We start from the raw sequence: 15893 nt of genomic DNA, 5'->3' as shown, positions 1-15893 counted from the left end.
AAGATGAGAATATCGGCTGATTGATGCTAGAAATGGAAGGATAAAGGCGCACAAATAGCCTATGGGAATGCTTGGGTATAATGAGCCCCCGGGTTATTAGAGGTGGCGGGGCGGAAAGTTCACAGTTCAGGAACAGACTTCCACTGTTTCATCCTCGTCCTACTGACACTCCATAGATATGCTGACGCTCAACAAAGCAGGCAATTGAAATCCAAAAAGAGATCACAAACTGACCAAAGAACTACTGTGGTAAATTATCCGGGCGCAGCTTTTGTCCACAAAGGTAGCCATAATGTTCCATACTCTTAACATGTTTCTAAGCACATCTCCACAAAGGGAAGGAAACGAGAGCAATTTCTTATGTTACTGGAATCTGGGGATACTGTCAACATTGTCTAGATTTAAAAAAAAGTCGTATTTATGTTATTTTTTTCATGCTTTGATTGTTTGGAAAAAGAGATGAAAACGCTTGATAAAAGGGGGCAGGTGCATTTCTATAACGCCTCTTGAATTGAAGCTGCTCATTATCCATTCACAGCTCTCAAACGCGCATAAATAGGCTTATAGCAGCCCGTGCGCATAAAAAAGCGCACCTTACGAGAGTCTCCCCCTTCCCCTCCGTTTCTCGCCCTCCCTGTCTTTCTCTTTCTCTCCCTGGGGAATTTAGTGGGCTATGTTATAATGTCTGTCCCGCATTGGTAATCCTGCCCTTTGCAGAACGAATCCGCTGGACTGGAGCCTTCCTATTGAGACGCAGGACGCACAGCCAAGCTTCGCGCGAGGCTCATCATTAAAAACAAAACGGGGCAGAACATCTTAGAGGAGCGATTTTTGTTGGAGAAGTTGCATGTGAAAGCTTTGTAGGGAATTACATATCAAGCTGTTCTAGAGCGGAGCAGAGTGGATAAAAACACTATGGGATATCCCAAGAAGAGATGGGGAGTTGGATGGACGCTCTTGGTTTCGGTTGCGGTTATGTGCTTGGTTTTAGCGGATGGACGGAGACTGAGGCAGCCGAGGTGTCCCATAGGATGCTCCTGTACTAAAGACAATGCACTGTGTGAGAATGTCCGATCTGTGCCACATACTTTTCCCAGTGACGTCGTCTCTCTGTACGCGTAAATCTACACTTCCAACTGTGCAAAATACTAAATTGTGCACTTTTGTTAATTAACTCTTATTCCAATAATGTCTTTTTCTTTACAGATCTTTTGTCAAGTCAGGATTCAATGAAATATCAGCTGGAAGCTTTGTCCACACACCTGCCCTGCAACTGCTGTGAGTAGCACCATAAATCACTTATTTAAAAACAACACAAAAGGATTGAAAATTTACTGCAATGTAGCTCTATGCAATATAGTGATCCTTGCACAAAGGACCTATACACAACATTACAAGCTTCTCTAGTCCCATTTATTTTTCACAGTATTTATATCTGTCTTTGTTGATGGTTTCCAGCAGCAAAACAATGAGACAGGCTCTTCCCAAAGGGGTTCCTTTGAGGCTTCATTAAAGGAGGATTCTCTTTAATGGTGTCAGTATTATGCAATAGAGCACATGGCTACACAAACTAACAGCAGGGGAAACAGAGAAAAACCTTTTATGAGTTTGCAAAGTAACGCATTTTATGCATTACATTGAAGAGTCTTGTTACATAAAGTTGAATCAATGCTCCAAATATAGAAACAGAATGAAATGGTTTGAAAATTCCCAAATCTAAGAACAAAGAAGTGAAAAACATTTTTTTTTCTATATGTGCATGATGGCAGCAAAGCATCTTAAAACTGGCACAAAAAAGTGAAAATAGTGCATTTGCAACTTAATGTTGTCTAGGAAAATTATTTTATATTTTTTCATTTTTTTCCTCACTGTCCCAACTTCGTATATTATAGGCATTGCTGCTCTGTTTATTCTACATACTCAGAGCATTGCCAGGAACAATTTATAGTAGGTCACCAAATTAACATGGAGGTCTGCTGTTACAGTGGCCTCTAATCAAAATCTGACACATAATAGCTTTCTGTCACTAAGCATCAAAACTCTCTACCTACATATTGTTCTTGGCATAAGTGACTCCATATGCACATAGAACACTAAATCAGTCTAAACAGGCATGTACTGCTGTGGGCTGGTCGCCAGAAGGACAAACCATGTGATGAATATGACTAAAAGTGAAGGGGCTAAACGAGTGGTATTACAGTGGTACTTTAGGCCAAGGTGACCCGGACAATCTGTAGCTAAGTGCTATTAAATCAATGCTGTTGGCTTTGGTAAGAGCAAGAACAGTCATTGAATGGACAAAGAGGAGGAAAATTCATTATTTGACCATTTGGACATCAAAGAATAAAAGAGACACTTGTGTGGGAGTGGACATCCATGCTGGTCATTCATTTACTGAAGCGTGTGGGAGGGAGCAGCAATTTTCAGCCAATTTCATTCATATTCTGTCGGTAGAAATAGAACAAGCCTTTGTCTGTTGAGCTGCCACTTTTAGAAAATATTGCATATTATAATGTAGTTTTTACTATATTATAGAATATTACATCTTGTGTTAAGATCACCTAGGAGTTCTTGGATAACTGTCTATAGCTGAAAGGATAGCTTTGGGTAGTGAAGTTGAACCATTCAAGTTGTAGGCTACAGTTTAACCACCATTCACTCACACACTCATTGTATCACATGCTATTAATTTAAAATATGCTTTTTTAAGGTTATTCACTGCCAACACATTTGATCTTATTGACGAAGATGCTTTCCTTGGACTACCGCATCTTGAGTATTTGTAAGTAGTATTTGTAGTAGTAGTAGTAGAGATGCATAATACAAAAAGTGCAATATAATCTGCTCATATGTGCTCAAACATGCCTAAATCTGTAAAAATAAAATAAAAAGTAAAAAAGATGTTACAATAGTTGCATAAATGACAAAAATGCAAGTTATTGTCAGTGCAGTTTTCTGTATTGATTATACTTTATGGTTCACAAATCCACAATTGATGAGGCAAAAAATCTCCTCATTAAACTTAGATATTTTTAGTAACAGACCCATTGAATGTTGTTGTATCAATTTATGTGTTTTTCAAATGCTTATAATAATATCTGTTTTGCAGGTTCATTGAAAATAATAAAATAGCCTCCATATCTCCTTTTGCTTTCCGGGGATTGAAGACACTCATACATCTGTAAGTACTGACAGCCTTTCTTTCTGATTTTCAAATATATTTCACACTGCTCGATGCCATTCACTCTGCCCCTGTCTGTGTCTGTTGCTGCCGTGGCGACGTGCAGAGGTGGTTGGCAGGAGGTGGCGTTGGATCAGGTTTCTGAAGGGCAGATAGCAGTCACTCCAAATGTGACAAGTCAGTGTGACGTAAAGTATGAATGGCTCTATAAATATATTGAAATATTTTAAATCAGTGCGTTTCCTCAAGCATGTTTTTATAGAGGAAGTTGTATTCATAATTTTTGTTAATGTTTTAACTGTGATAGTAAAATGACTCTTGCACAAACAATATAAGTTTGACGTAATAGCAGTTTTGGCAGTTGCAGTGTAATGTATAGTGTAGGATGGTAGGCCTAGTTGTAGCAGTATGCAATAACAATCACTTCCCTTCCAGTTTGCAAGCAGGAAACAGTGGAAGACATCCAGGAAATTAATTGGGAATTTAAAGCTTCCTCATTCTTGCGCTATTTGGTGTTTACTACAGTGCACGCTTAATCAGTCTAAAGTAAACTTAACCCCAAACATGACTGAGCTGAGAGCACATCTAAATATAAGCGCATGTTGTAAACATGTAAACTAAAACAAGTGACCTATAATCTTCCCCACTCTGGTTTGTACCAGTATACCTTTGTAGCTTGCAAGAGCCATGTGCATTTCTTCATGTTGTCAACTATGCATTTAACTGTTCCACTTGAGTAGCATACAATAGCAAAGAGACCTGGAAAATTACTATAAACAAACAGAACCCCCCCTTTTTTATTTTTTTTCCCAAGGACTACTATTGAAATTAATTTAAAACTGATCTTTTTTTTGTCAAATCTCAGCCTAGTTCTTAGATGAAAAATAGGCACTTCTAAATATATGCACTGGTAGTGGGCATTATTGCTGCATATTATATTAAGAGATGCATTATTAACACATTGAAGATGAAGGTCCTGCTGGAATCTTGTCCAGTCTGTTTTATCCCCCTGTGTGTTTAGACTTAAGAGAGTGTGGTCTCATTCAGATTCAGTGCAAAATGACTTCCCTCCAGAAAACCACTCTCCAATAAATAATGCATCTCTCATGAATTATGCTGTCATTTCATATCATTTAGTTCTCACTTAGAAAAGATGCCAAGATCGGGCATATGTTGGTATTTCTTTTGGTCTTTGGCATAGATATTTTGTTGATACTTTCACATTTTCCACCCCCTCTCCGTCTCACTTGAAGTTGTTTTGTCTGAAACACACTTGAGCTAATTTGACCCAATCAGAATGGTCTGTAATTACTATGTAAGACTATGATTTTTCTCTTCACTGATCAGGAGTCTAGCGTACAACAACCTTGAGACGCTGCCTAAAGATGTGTTCAAGGGCATGGAGGCGCTGACCAAAGTGTAAGTGTACCCTATTTTGTGGGATTTATGCAAGGTATATTCTCAATTTGCTCTGCAAAGTACAGTTATATTTAAGTGACAAGAAAAAAATGCCTTATTTTGGTTGTAAATACATAATCTGATATTTTATCATATATTTTATTGTTTAAAAAAATAAACAAACAAAAGCAGTGATATGCACTGCAACCACCAAGTCAGTTAATCAAAGTAGTGAAATTGTCATACACGCATCATTGGGTGAAGTACTATTAAAAAAAAACATTCTTCATCAAATTAAAGCATTTACAAAGGCATCGTGGCCCTGTGAAATGAACATTTATTTCTGAAAATCTTTAATTAAATTCCTGTTCTGTGTACAAATATTTTATTGTTATCATCTATACATTTGAAAGGAAGGTTGTTTTGCTTTTACTTTGGGCTATGCTGTGCAGTCTGGAAGTGTATCTACATGAGAGAAGAGAGAAAGAGTCTGAAGAAGTGCCTGTGTGGCCGTAGGCCAGTGTAAATGCTAAGGTTGTCAGTCTTTGACAACAGAATAGTTTGTTTCCCAGCAGGAACAATAGTGGCTGCACTGTGCAAACGCAGTGAGCACATACTGCCGGGGCAACTGCAGTTTGAGTGCACTTCAGAGTGGGACCACTCCAGAGATAGGACACTTCTGTTGGCTGTCTGGCCTTTGTCCAAAGTGCTGTCCTGTTGCAGGGAGACAGAGGGCAGAACAATGCGTAATAACCAAACACTAATGGAAATTATGTTGGTTACAAGCGCACTCATATTGAATATTAAAGAGAAAGCAAAACTGAGAGAAAAAACTGCAACTGAAGAATTACACTTTTTCAGAATAAGCCCTGTGAGTCCTGATGTAGCCTGGTTGGTCCTTGTTTCGTCCTGGTTTAGTCCCAGTCCCAGTGTGGTGTTTAAAAGTAGAAACAGCTGTAGTTTAATTCAACACAGACCCCATACACAAATGTTGCACAACAAGATACATAATGTGATATTGGGCTTTCAATATACTTCCAGATATTCAGTGCACATGCTAAAACTATCTACACATTATAATTAGTTAGAAGAAGAGAAACATTAGTATTACTTGTTTGGCCCCGTCTCTTATCCTGCGGTTGCAGAACCAAATTTTCCAGTCATTTTTATCATATTAAAAGTTTGAAAGCTTGCTTGGGTATAATCAGCTATGTGGTAACTAATGAACACAAGACCTATATTTTATTTAAAATCTGTTTCTGAAACCACAAACACTGAAACGTTTCACAGAATCTTGTGTTTTAATCTGCCTTTCTATATTATTGATATTAGCATGTAGCTGGTTACCCTCTTCAATGTCTTTGAACTTTTAATATTTGAAAATCTATGGGAAAAATGAAAAAAATGTTTACTTCCGGAACCAGAGCAGGCTGTCACTGTTGAGCTCCATTAGTAGACAAATAGTATCCAGAAGTATTTATTTATTTAATGCAGGGATTTACGCGGGAACAATCTTGTATGTGACTGTAAACTGAAGTGGCTGGTGGAATGGATGCACCAGACCAATGCCACCCTAGACGAGATCCACTGCAGCGGCCCGCCCTCTCACCAGGGGAGGAAGATCAATGACCTGCTACCACACTCCTTTGACTGCATCACCGCGGGTAACCTTTCACCTCTCTGTCATCTGCACACACATAACAGCTAATGTATTTAACCTTATTTGTACTTACTATACTCTTCTATTTGTCTGTGCTTTTTTGTTTTTCCAGAGTTTGCCTCATATCAGTCACTGAAGTTTGAGTCCATTTCTGTAGAGGCCTTCACCTTTGGCATGGACCAGTTTGTTGTATTTGCCCAGCCATTCGCTGGAACATGCAGTTTTCTAGAGTGGGATCATGTTGAAATGAATTTCCGAACTTTTGACACGATTCAAAGTGAGTTAAGAAAAGAAAACTCAATGTCTGCTGACTGCACAAATAATCAAATTTAATTGTGATTACAATTATTGCTCCAATCAATACAAAAATGGGTAATTGAAAAAAAAAAACAACACAGTGGCTTTTAGGGCTGAACAATCTGTAAAATGGATTGCAGTGGCCATTGGCAAACTGAAGTATGGTGGAAATCTAATAACTGAAAGAAGATTTTGTCCATGGTGCTCCTTTTAAAGAAAACATATTCTAATACAATTTTATTTTAAAACTCGTAAAAGTCTCCTTTAAATACATACAAGAACATACACATTTGAATTTGACAGACTAATTATGTTTTGTATGTCTGTCACTATATTAAGTTAATCTATTTTGCATGTTTTTCTTCCAGGCACCTCCACTGTAGTCTGCAAGCCCATGGTCATTGACAACCACCTCTTTATCATTGTGGCTCAGTTGTTTGGGGGCTCTCACATTTACAAGCGCGACATTTCTGCCAATAAGTTCATCAAGATCCAGGACATCGACATCCTGAAGATCCGTAAGCCCAATGACATCGAGACATTTGTGATCGATGGGGAATCTTTCTTCATTATCGCAGACAGCTCCAAGGTGAGCTTATCTTATGTTTAAAATGCCCTATCTTTAAATTAAAGATGAAAATATATCGGGCTGATATTTGCACTTTTTTGTGTATCGGCCATCGACCTTAAATCTCCTGTACATGCAGATAGTTTGTTGTCTGCTGCCTAAAGAGTAGACACAAAAATGTATTTTAACACTTTAGTGTGACGAGATAACTGCACAAATACACAGTTCTTTTATAATAGGATGAGTTTTTAGTCAATTTAAATTTTATGAATATATAGGGCAAAAATATCAGCTTATTTATTAATTTTTATCTGGACTACGGACTCATGCTAAGACATTTTTACTACAAATATATAAACTATGGTTCAACCATTACCTAGCTAATAAATGCCTTGTAAATATTATTTCTTTAATTATCATTTTACATTTTAGATAAAAAAAAAAAAATTACCACTAGTCTTCTACTTATCTCATCTTAGACTTTACAAGAGGTGTAGGGTACAATTACAATTGAGCATCATAGACTCCATAGCGATATACTATTCATCACATTCTATTTCTTTTCTATAACCATAATGGTTATAAAAAATTGTGATTTCACAATTCATTGTAAAGTTCTATATGAAAAAGTATTCATCAACCCAGTTCTGTTACAACTGTTACACAGATGCTGTTTTACCAAATGCTCTCAAATACCCAAAGTGATTTCTTTCTCTCTGCAGGCTGGCTCCACTACAGTGTACAAGTGGAACGGTAATGGCTTCTACTCTCACCAGTCCCTCCACCCCTGGTACCGGGACACAGATGTGGAGTATGTAGAGATGTCTGGAAAGCCTCACCTGATCTTGTCCAGCAGCTCCCAGAGGCCTGTGGTGTACCAGTGGAACCGCAGCATGAAGCTGTTTGAGCGCCGCACAGACATACCCGACATGGAGGATGTGTTCTCGGTCAAGCACTTCCGGGTCAAAGGTCAGAGCTGCTCATCTGTTGCAATGGCTTTAGTCCACTGTAGAGGGAAATATATTCAATATTACTTAAGGTGTTGAGATTACCAGTAAGGAACCCAGAAAGATTAGAAATGGTGAATGCATCCCTGTATACCAGTATCCAGTATCCAGTTTTTAACTTCAACTATCAACATATATCAAAATACCAATAACAACTTCTACCAGTAGAGTACCAGCGGCTAGATATTTAATTTCTTGAAACACAAGTGACACAAAACCTACCTAAGAATAGGCTACATTGTTTTTACATCATCCAGTCTTATTTGACATCAGTATGTAACTTTCTGGAGGTGGCACATCACCTGCATGATTCCATGGAAATTAAAGTTAAAACGTTTTTCTAGTTTTTCAGTTCAGCTGTACTATAATGTCCTAAAGATGAGCAAATATGAGTTTAAAGTGACAAAAGTACAACAAAAGGATGATATAACCTCATGGAATCAGCTGAATTAATTGAGCACTTCATATTATGGCTATTCAGTATGTTTAAGTGTAGTAGGTGACTTATAATATAAGCATTAGAACAATTTGTAGAACATAATTCTAGGAAGAAATATTATCCTTACTGGAAATACTAATGGAACATGTGCTGACCTGTGACATCTAAGACATGTTGGTATGTGAACATAAAATCACATGATAGCAGTACCTTGATTGCTCATTGGGCGTTACTTAGGGACTTATTTGATCAAAACTGTGAATAAGCGTGTACAAAGAAGTTTTATATTCTTTCAGTTTCAAATGTTTGTGTTTGCATTTTCAGGTGGAACGTTTTGGACATTGAGATAACCTCTTACATAACCCTAGCATTTTCCCTGAATGCAACAGTAAACAACTTGTCCACTCTCTCCTCTCTTTAAAGGTGAGCTGTTTATCTGCCTGACAAGATTCATTGGGGACTCCAAGGTGATGCGCTGGGACGGAGCCATGTTCAAAGAGGTCCAGACATTCCCCTCTCGCGGCTCCATGGTGTTTCAACCCGTCACCATCGGCAACTGGCAGTACGCCATCCTGGGCAGCGACTACTCTCTGACACAGGTCTACCAATGGGACACTAAGAGGGGCCACTTTGTCTCATCCCAGGAGCTCAACATCCAAGCCCCGAGAGGGTTCGCGCTGGCTGCTATCGACGAGCGCGTCTTTCTTTTTGCGTCCAGCTTCAAGGGAAAAACCCAGATATACGAGCACCTCATGATCGACCTCAGTAATTAAAGTTAGATACTGGGACTCGCAATCAAATTTAAATTGTCATTCCAATTGTGTCTAATTTTTTTTTTCTCTCAAATTTGGATCCAGGAACCAGTGATATTCAGGCCTCCTGGTACTCAGGCATATTTAGCAGTTAAGATCTGGATTCAGTTTTGCATTGGTCCTGACTGAAACCAATTTTGTCACTGTTTAGTCTTGTGGTCATTTCTGCTTAGGTTTATTTACTCTTATTAATATATGAATGAATAATGCAAAAATTGTAAAGTGACTTTAAAAAGCGCTATATTAGAGTGATGCATTATTTATATGCCTGTATTAAGTATGATTTTCTTGGTTTAGACATTGTTCTCCATAGATCAGGTCAATACAATACCCACAGGTTTAATAAGCCTGTTTTTAAAAAAGAAATCTGTTGGGAATGATGAAGTGATGAAATTTTGAAAAAAGTCCTATCACGTGGTTTTCAAAAGGCCCCTGACAATAATACCTCTGGATGAATAACTTGCCAGAAGCGTCCCACTGTGTGTGCTCTCTTTCACAGTACTCTTGACCCTTGTCTCCCCCATTGTCTACACTTGTGTTGTTTTTTTCCCCTCCTAACCCACTACCTGTATTTTCACTGTTCTGTTTGTGAGACTTACACAAAACAGTTACACTAACTCAGTGCATTCATATTTGCCAAATATGTTTTGTAAAGTAATTTATATTTATAATATTGCTGTTGTAGTCTTTCCAAAAAGGCTAGTTTTAGAAGATGTAGAATTTAGCTCCTAATTTAGAAATTATTATTTAATTTCATATCATTATAGCAAACAGTTGGCTATTTTTTTTGGGAAAAAAGTAGTAATAAAATGTGTTATTCTGAATGAATGGGTTTACTGGTATCTATACCCCCATAACTTAGCAAAAGAAACAAATCTGAAGGTGGTCAGAGTTCAAGTTTAGCTCGACAATGAATGGGGGCTGTGCCCTCAGTTGTTTTGTACGGGTTTTATGGATTAAGGGACTATAGTAAAATTATATTTTATAATATTGTATTAAATTGCGTTCAATTCGTTTTAACCGTATTCTAACCAAAACGCATCAAAAGAATTGTGTTTTTCTACAAGGTGAGTCTGAGCTGTAGCTTGGTACAGCGCCACACAACCTCCCGGAGGTGGGCGGAACCTCGGGTAAGGTTTTAGTTGTCCAGCAGAGTTGCACCGGGTTCATTTCTGCCCCCCTGTGGGTAAAGTAACCAGTGCATGGGAGCTTGTATCCTGCCACCAAGGTTAGTCATTAACCTTGTCTTCTCGGCAGCTCAGGGCGACAAAGGCAGACAGCAGTCTGTCCGCGGCATGCTGCCTCTCGGCCGACACATCTTACCATGGGAGATTGTAACCACAGCGAACACGAGCGGGCTTTGACCCTGGAGGACGGGATTACTGTAGCCTTCCATAAAGTTGACAGCCATGACACAAACGACGACGGGGACTGCGAGTGTTTCGACGAGGAGACGGCTCAAACGCGTCCGTTACAAGGTGACTCCACGGCGTCAAGCGGCTGTGATGATGCTACCGGGGAGGAGAAAGAGACGAGAGGCAACCACCGCGCACCGGAAAACCGCCAGAAGAAAACGCTGTGCCCGCCGGCGTTTTGCGTCAGAGCCAAGACATCATCGCCACGGAGAGAGCGCGCACCGGAAGGTACAGGGCAAGACTTGAAGCATTTGTTTGGGAAACTTTTCAAGAAATATCGAAAACTTGTGAGAGCTTTACCTTTTTTTGTTAATAAAGGATAACACAACCAGGGAGGACTACGCACGCTCACGTTTTTCGACGTCACGCTCTTATCTCTAAAATGCTCTTATCACGTTACAGAACTATAGATGAAAGGCAGCCCTTTAAAGCCATATGCCCCCACTGTTAGTGTGTGGCAGATGTTCTCTTTAGGCCTACCTAAAGAGAACAAATAGTTCTCTTTAGGTAGGCCGCTTTACTGTACATTTACCTTCTGCCTGAGAAACTTCTGACAAACTCACAGGTTTCTATGGCCACAGTGACAGTAGACACCTGCGTGCTGTAAATCGGATTGACATTTACATCATCTAGGGCAGGGGTGGGCAAACTTTTTGGCTCGCGGGCCACATAGGGTCCTAAAATTTGCCTGAAGGGCCGGACAGAACACAGGACATGACGTGTTAAGACCTCAGCTGCATTATATTTGTATTTATGCCTATGTAGTAAGCGCATTACACACTACAACATCGCCGTGAAAGATCAGGAACACACTAAAATAAACAAATCCGCTCCACTGCACACCACAGGCGAAGGTGACTCGTGAGAAATTAGATTTTACAAAGATAAAGAACTCGCGCTGCAAAATCACGTGCGACTCAACAAGACTCTCAAGACGTTCTGTGACTTAAGTCTAATAACACAACATCTATAACGTTCTCGTTTTTGTTTTTTACCAACTCTCAGTGAAAAGTTATATCTTGAACACCACTCATGGTCCGAATAACTCCTTTAAGAACACTTTCCCATAAAGCATTGCGGCCAACATAATACGCCGCATCTCAATGTATATATAGTGCGCCATCTACTGGGAAACGCCGGAAACGCATGAAAAATAAACATCAACATGATTTATTATTGTAATTTATTCCAGTTCGGCGGGCCGGTTTAAAAGGTTTAAAGGGCCGCATATGGCCCCCGGGCCGTAGTTTGCTCACCCCTGATCTAGGGCTTGACTGCGCTCTTTTCTTTGTCTGCATAGCCTATGTACACACATTTAAGGCTGAACAATGTGTTCAGTGAAGTTTGTTTCATTTCAAACCATTAATAAACCAGCAGTAGACTACAAACTTATATTGCGATTTGGATACCAACATGCCTCTCATATGGTGTATTATAGTTAATTTACCCAAAAAGAAAGACTTCATCGTGGTTTGAAGTTAAGTCTTTGCTTATCACTGAAGTTGAACTTTGCAGTTTGCACATGTTTTTTTCACCATCTCTTACAGACACAGAGAAACCAAAGCGATGTTCCGGTCTTGGTTTGTTCTATGCGTTTCTGTCCACTGTATTCTTCTCCATCATCGCTCTTCTGGTCAAAACCATCCAGGGACTTCACGCCATAGAGATCAGTGCCATTCGCTGCTTCTTCCAGATGCTCTTTGTGGCACCTCTGCTCATTTATCACAAGTAAGCATGACATAGGCTAATTACAGCCTGAAAGTAGGCCATGTTCACTTGTCAAGAAATTGTTTGTACAAGTTTGACTAGTCCCAATATAAAAGCAGCTATTTTCTTATTCACACAGGCAGTGCAGTTGGTGAAATATTATAAGCTGTAATTATTGGCTAAACTATTGTCTATGTGACGCTCCTGTTAACACTGTATTCAGTCTTTGTAAACAAATTCTGCACATTGGATTCAATTATGTTATTTGTTAAACATTTCAGGTAATAAGCACAACATTCAATTTACAAAATTACAAAATCTTTCTCCTAATCCCAAACTGTTACATCAGACTTCATACAGTCATATATTCACTCTCTCCTTTAATTCACTGTTCTCCTTCAGTCTGCTTTTTGTGTAGTGAATTACTGGTTATTACTCCATCCATCACTTGCTATCATGTGTTCATCTGACTGTTTCCATTGGTGCTCTTCATGTGTGTCTCAGGACAGGCTTCATTGGCCCCAGAGATAAACGCATCTATCTGTTACTGCGCGGCTTCATCGGCTCCAACGCCATGATCCTGCTCTTCTATGCTGTGCAGCAGATGCCTTTAGCAGACGCCACTGTCATCATGTTCAGGTGAGGACTGATCTCACTCTTGTCGTGCTTAGTTACTATGCAAACCAAAAATCTGGTGTGATTTCTGGAGTTTATTGAAATGTCATGTAGGCAGTTACATCTGTGTGTAATCTGATTTCTTCATGATTGTTCACATTTGTCCATGTTTTGACAAAGGAAAATATGAAAAGAGGGCTAACTAATGTGGCAAAGACAAACATGAAAGAGAAAATGTTAATGATTTTTTTTTTATTATATTACTTTGTTTTCCAGATATATTCTAAAAATACATTAATGAACATAGCTTTTTTAGGGGGGTTTGTTTTTTGTTTTTTTTTGATGATCAGATTTCTCTCATGTCAACCACCACATAAAAACAAATCTAATTATTAATAGCTTTGATTAATTATTAGCTTTTCCTTTTTACAGTAATCCAGTCTTTACTTCAGTGCTGGCCTGGATATTTCTGAAGGAGAGGTGTACAATCTGGGACTGTGTCTTCACTGTCTTCACCCTCACAGGGGTCATCCTCATCGCACGGCCACCCTTTATCTTTGGAAAGCACCTCAGTGGCATCGAGAGTAACTATAGCAACCACATTAAAGGCGCTATAGCTGCATTTGCAGGTGCCACAATGCACTCTTGTTTGAATGTGGATTTCATTCTGACTCTAACATGGTGTTTGATGTTCACAGGGGCAATTGGAGCTGCTTGCACAATAGTTATTCTTCGTAAGATTGGGAAGAGTGTCCACTACTACCTCTCTGTGTGGTATTACGCTGTCATTGGACTGATCGAGTGCATTATTACTGTTTCCGTCCTTGGGGAGTGGAAGATCCCAGCGTGTGGCCGTGATCGCTGGATGCTGATGTTGATAGCGGTGCTGGGGATAGCTGGCCAGTCCTTCCTCACAAAAGCCCTGCAGATTGAGAAGGCCGGGCCTGTGGCTCTGATGAGGACAGTGGATGTGGTGCTAGCATTTACCTTTCAGTTCATCTTCTTTAACCGCGCTCCTACCTGGTGGAGTCTAGGAGGGGCGCTGTGTGTAGTCGCCAGCACCAGTGGAATAGCACTTAGGAAGTGGTACGTCAGCTCACGCAAAAGCTGAGTATCTATTTATTTTGACATTCAGTTTTTTTTGTTTTTTTGTATTTCATTGTTACTTGAATTATTGTGAATAGTTAAATCCTGTTTGGATGGGAGACATCATGGTGCATTATAACTTATTTCTATGCACACACTATACAAGTATCTACTATATTAATATTTCAATTGTATTTCTGTTTTTAAAAAATATTATCACACCGAGATTCTTTCAAAACTTGGAAGTAATTATTTAGTTGGTGTGCTAATGGAAAGGTTAAGTTTCAAGTAGAAGCGGTTTGCACTGAACAATGTGCACTTGGAGGGCCCTTCAGGTCCTTGGTTAAAGCTGTCACATGAGGATTAAATCAGAACAATTGGTGAAACATGTAACCTTTGACCCAGAGCATTTTTTATATAGAGAGTCAGCACTTATTCCCTTACACTATTAAAGTGTTCTCTTTCTCTCGGTGTGAAACTAAGGTCGTTACAGGGAGCTGTTTGCACTTTATTATTGTCTGAGGACAGAAAGTGTCATTTTTCTGAAGCCTTTATAGAGATTATTGTATATAAACAATATGACTGAAGTCAAGGGGACCTATTATTTAAAATGGTGGTGTAAAACACTGCCATGTAAAGGTCTCTATCCCTGCAGCTAAAACATGTGCCTTTTACATGTGACTCTGTGGTTTTAAACAGCAGGGGATCTGTGGATGGTCCATGACTTACATACTTGAGTATTTCAATACTTTCTTAAGCAATCAAAAACAATAACTATTAATATTTCCGTTAGTTGTAATGTTTTTTGCAGATAAAGTGATACCTCTTAAGACCTTGATGTCTTGTGTTGTCAGTAGTTGCTGTAACAATCAGGCTACATTACAGATTAGCACTCTGTGTGAGCTTTGTTCAAGTTTCTTATAGATTTAGAACAGTATAATAATACGACTAATAATAATAATAATAAGCTAAGACAGTTTTCTGATTGACTTTAGAGTACACAGCTTATCATGGCTGCTTTTATATTTATGTATTTTTTGCATTTTTTTTGCATCACTTTCAGTATCTAATCTGAACCATGTTAGATTTTTGGAATTTTCTTTCCTAAATATTTTATTATACTGTATTTATAAAGGGCATAGCACATATTTTAAACATTGCAATACCTCTTTTACACATTACATATTTTGGCTGCTAGACCAATGACTCAATAGACTATTCAAATTTACTATGCAATTTGTGTTAAGAATAATGACTGACTTGCTTTAATTTATTGTTTTCTTTGAGCTTTAATGTGCTTCATATGTAATAATCGGGAATTTCTGAATTAATCAGTTTGAATATATAAGCCTTAATCTTGAAGCTGTTTTGTATTCATACCTTTTCATAAACATGTAGTAAAGTATATTTCTTTAAAGAGAAATATTATTTATACAACTTCTCAATAAAGTATTCTCTATTCACTCATAGCTATTGTTGTGTTTGCCTGTCTTTTAAATAATGTGGTTGCATCATTGTCTACACCCAGTTGCAAGGTCTGTTGTCTTTTGTCCATAGAAGCTTTTCACAAACCACTGAGTCAGGGAGCTGCTGCCTGCAGAGCTCCAATACCTGCTCCAGAGCATTGTGCTCTATTGTTTATGCTGTATTGTTCATGTGTGTGTTGATGCTATTGTTATTTCACAACACCGCTAGGCATTGTACTTAA

The 15893-nt window shown here is 38.8% G+C and overlaps 2 protein-coding genes and 1 long non-coding RNA gene across 3 annotated transcripts; 2 read left to right on the top strand and 1 right to left on the bottom strand.

Moving 5' to 3' along the window:
- Window positions 1–548: 548 nt before the first annotated feature.
- On the top strand, window positions 549–10046 carry lgi1b (leucine-rich, glioma inactivated 1b). The gene is made up of 10 exons (XM_020936689.2): window positions 549–1112; window positions 1207–1278; window positions 2711–2782; window positions 3110–3181; window positions 4529–4600; window positions 6074–6243; window positions 6352–6516; window positions 6905–7125; window positions 7827–8073; window positions 8974–10046. The coding sequence occupies exons 1-10, from the start codon at window positions 916–918 to the stop codon at window positions 9321–9323; spliced, it is 1638 nt and encodes a 545-aa protein (XP_020792348.1). The 5' UTR covers window positions 549–915; the 3' UTR covers window positions 9324–10046.
- On the bottom strand, window positions 6176–11480 carry LOC129407877 (uncharacterized). The gene is made up of 3 exons (XR_008631755.1): window positions 11310–11480; window positions 7944–8110; window positions 6176–6266 (listed from the first exon to the last, which is right to left on the bottom strand). It is a non-coding gene; the product is annotated as an uncharacterized LOC129407877 (long non-coding RNA).
- slc35g1 (solute carrier family 35 member G1) lies at window positions 10533–15746 on the top strand. The gene is made up of 5 exons (XM_020936701.2): window positions 10533–11005; window positions 12325–12505; window positions 12989–13123; window positions 13532–13728; window positions 13798–15746. The coding sequence occupies exons 1-5, from the start codon at window positions 10687–10689 to the stop codon at window positions 14208–14210; spliced, it is 1245 nt and encodes a 414-aa protein (XP_020792360.1). The 5' UTR covers window positions 10533–10686; the 3' UTR covers window positions 14211–15746.
- Window positions 15747–15893: the final 147 nt, after the last annotated feature.

Source organism: Boleophthalmus pectinirostris, unplaced genomic scaffold, assembly GCF_026225935.1.
Source record: "Boleophthalmus pectinirostris isolate CB_2022bp ecotype Guang Dong unplaced genomic scaffold, ASM2622593v1 HiC_scaffold_14, whole genome shotgun sequence".
Classification (NCBI taxonomy): Eukaryota; Metazoa; Chordata; class Actinopteri; order Gobiiformes; family Gobiidae; genus Boleophthalmus; species Boleophthalmus pectinirostris.
Note: the sequence above shows the minus strand (reverse complement) of the source record. Positions and strands in the feature narration are given on the sequence as shown.

Coding starts and splice junctions, on each gene's coding strand:
- lgi1b (XM_020936689.2), top strand. CDS start 916: ATGGGATATCCCAAGAAGAGATGGGGAGTTGGATGGACGCTCTTGGTT. Junction 3,182..4,528: donor TTGAAGACACTCATACATCT/GTAAGTACTGAC, acceptor TTCACTGATCAG/GAGTCTAGCGTACAACAACC. Junction 7,126..7,826: donor TTATCGCAGACAGCTCCAAG/GTGAGCTTATCT, acceptor TTCTCTCTGCAG/GCTGGCTCCACTACAGTGTA.
- slc35g1 (XM_020936701.2), top strand. CDS start 10,687: ATGGGAGATTGTAACCACAGCGAACACGAGCGGGCTTTGACCCTGGAG. Junction 13,124..13,531: donor GCCACTGTCATCATGTTCAG/GTGAGGACTGAT, acceptor TCCTTTTTACAG/TAATCCAGTCTTTACTTCAG. Junction 13,729..13,797: donor CGCTATAGCTGCATTTGCAG/GTGCCACAATGC, acceptor TGATGTTCACAG/GGGCAATTGGAGCTGCTTGC.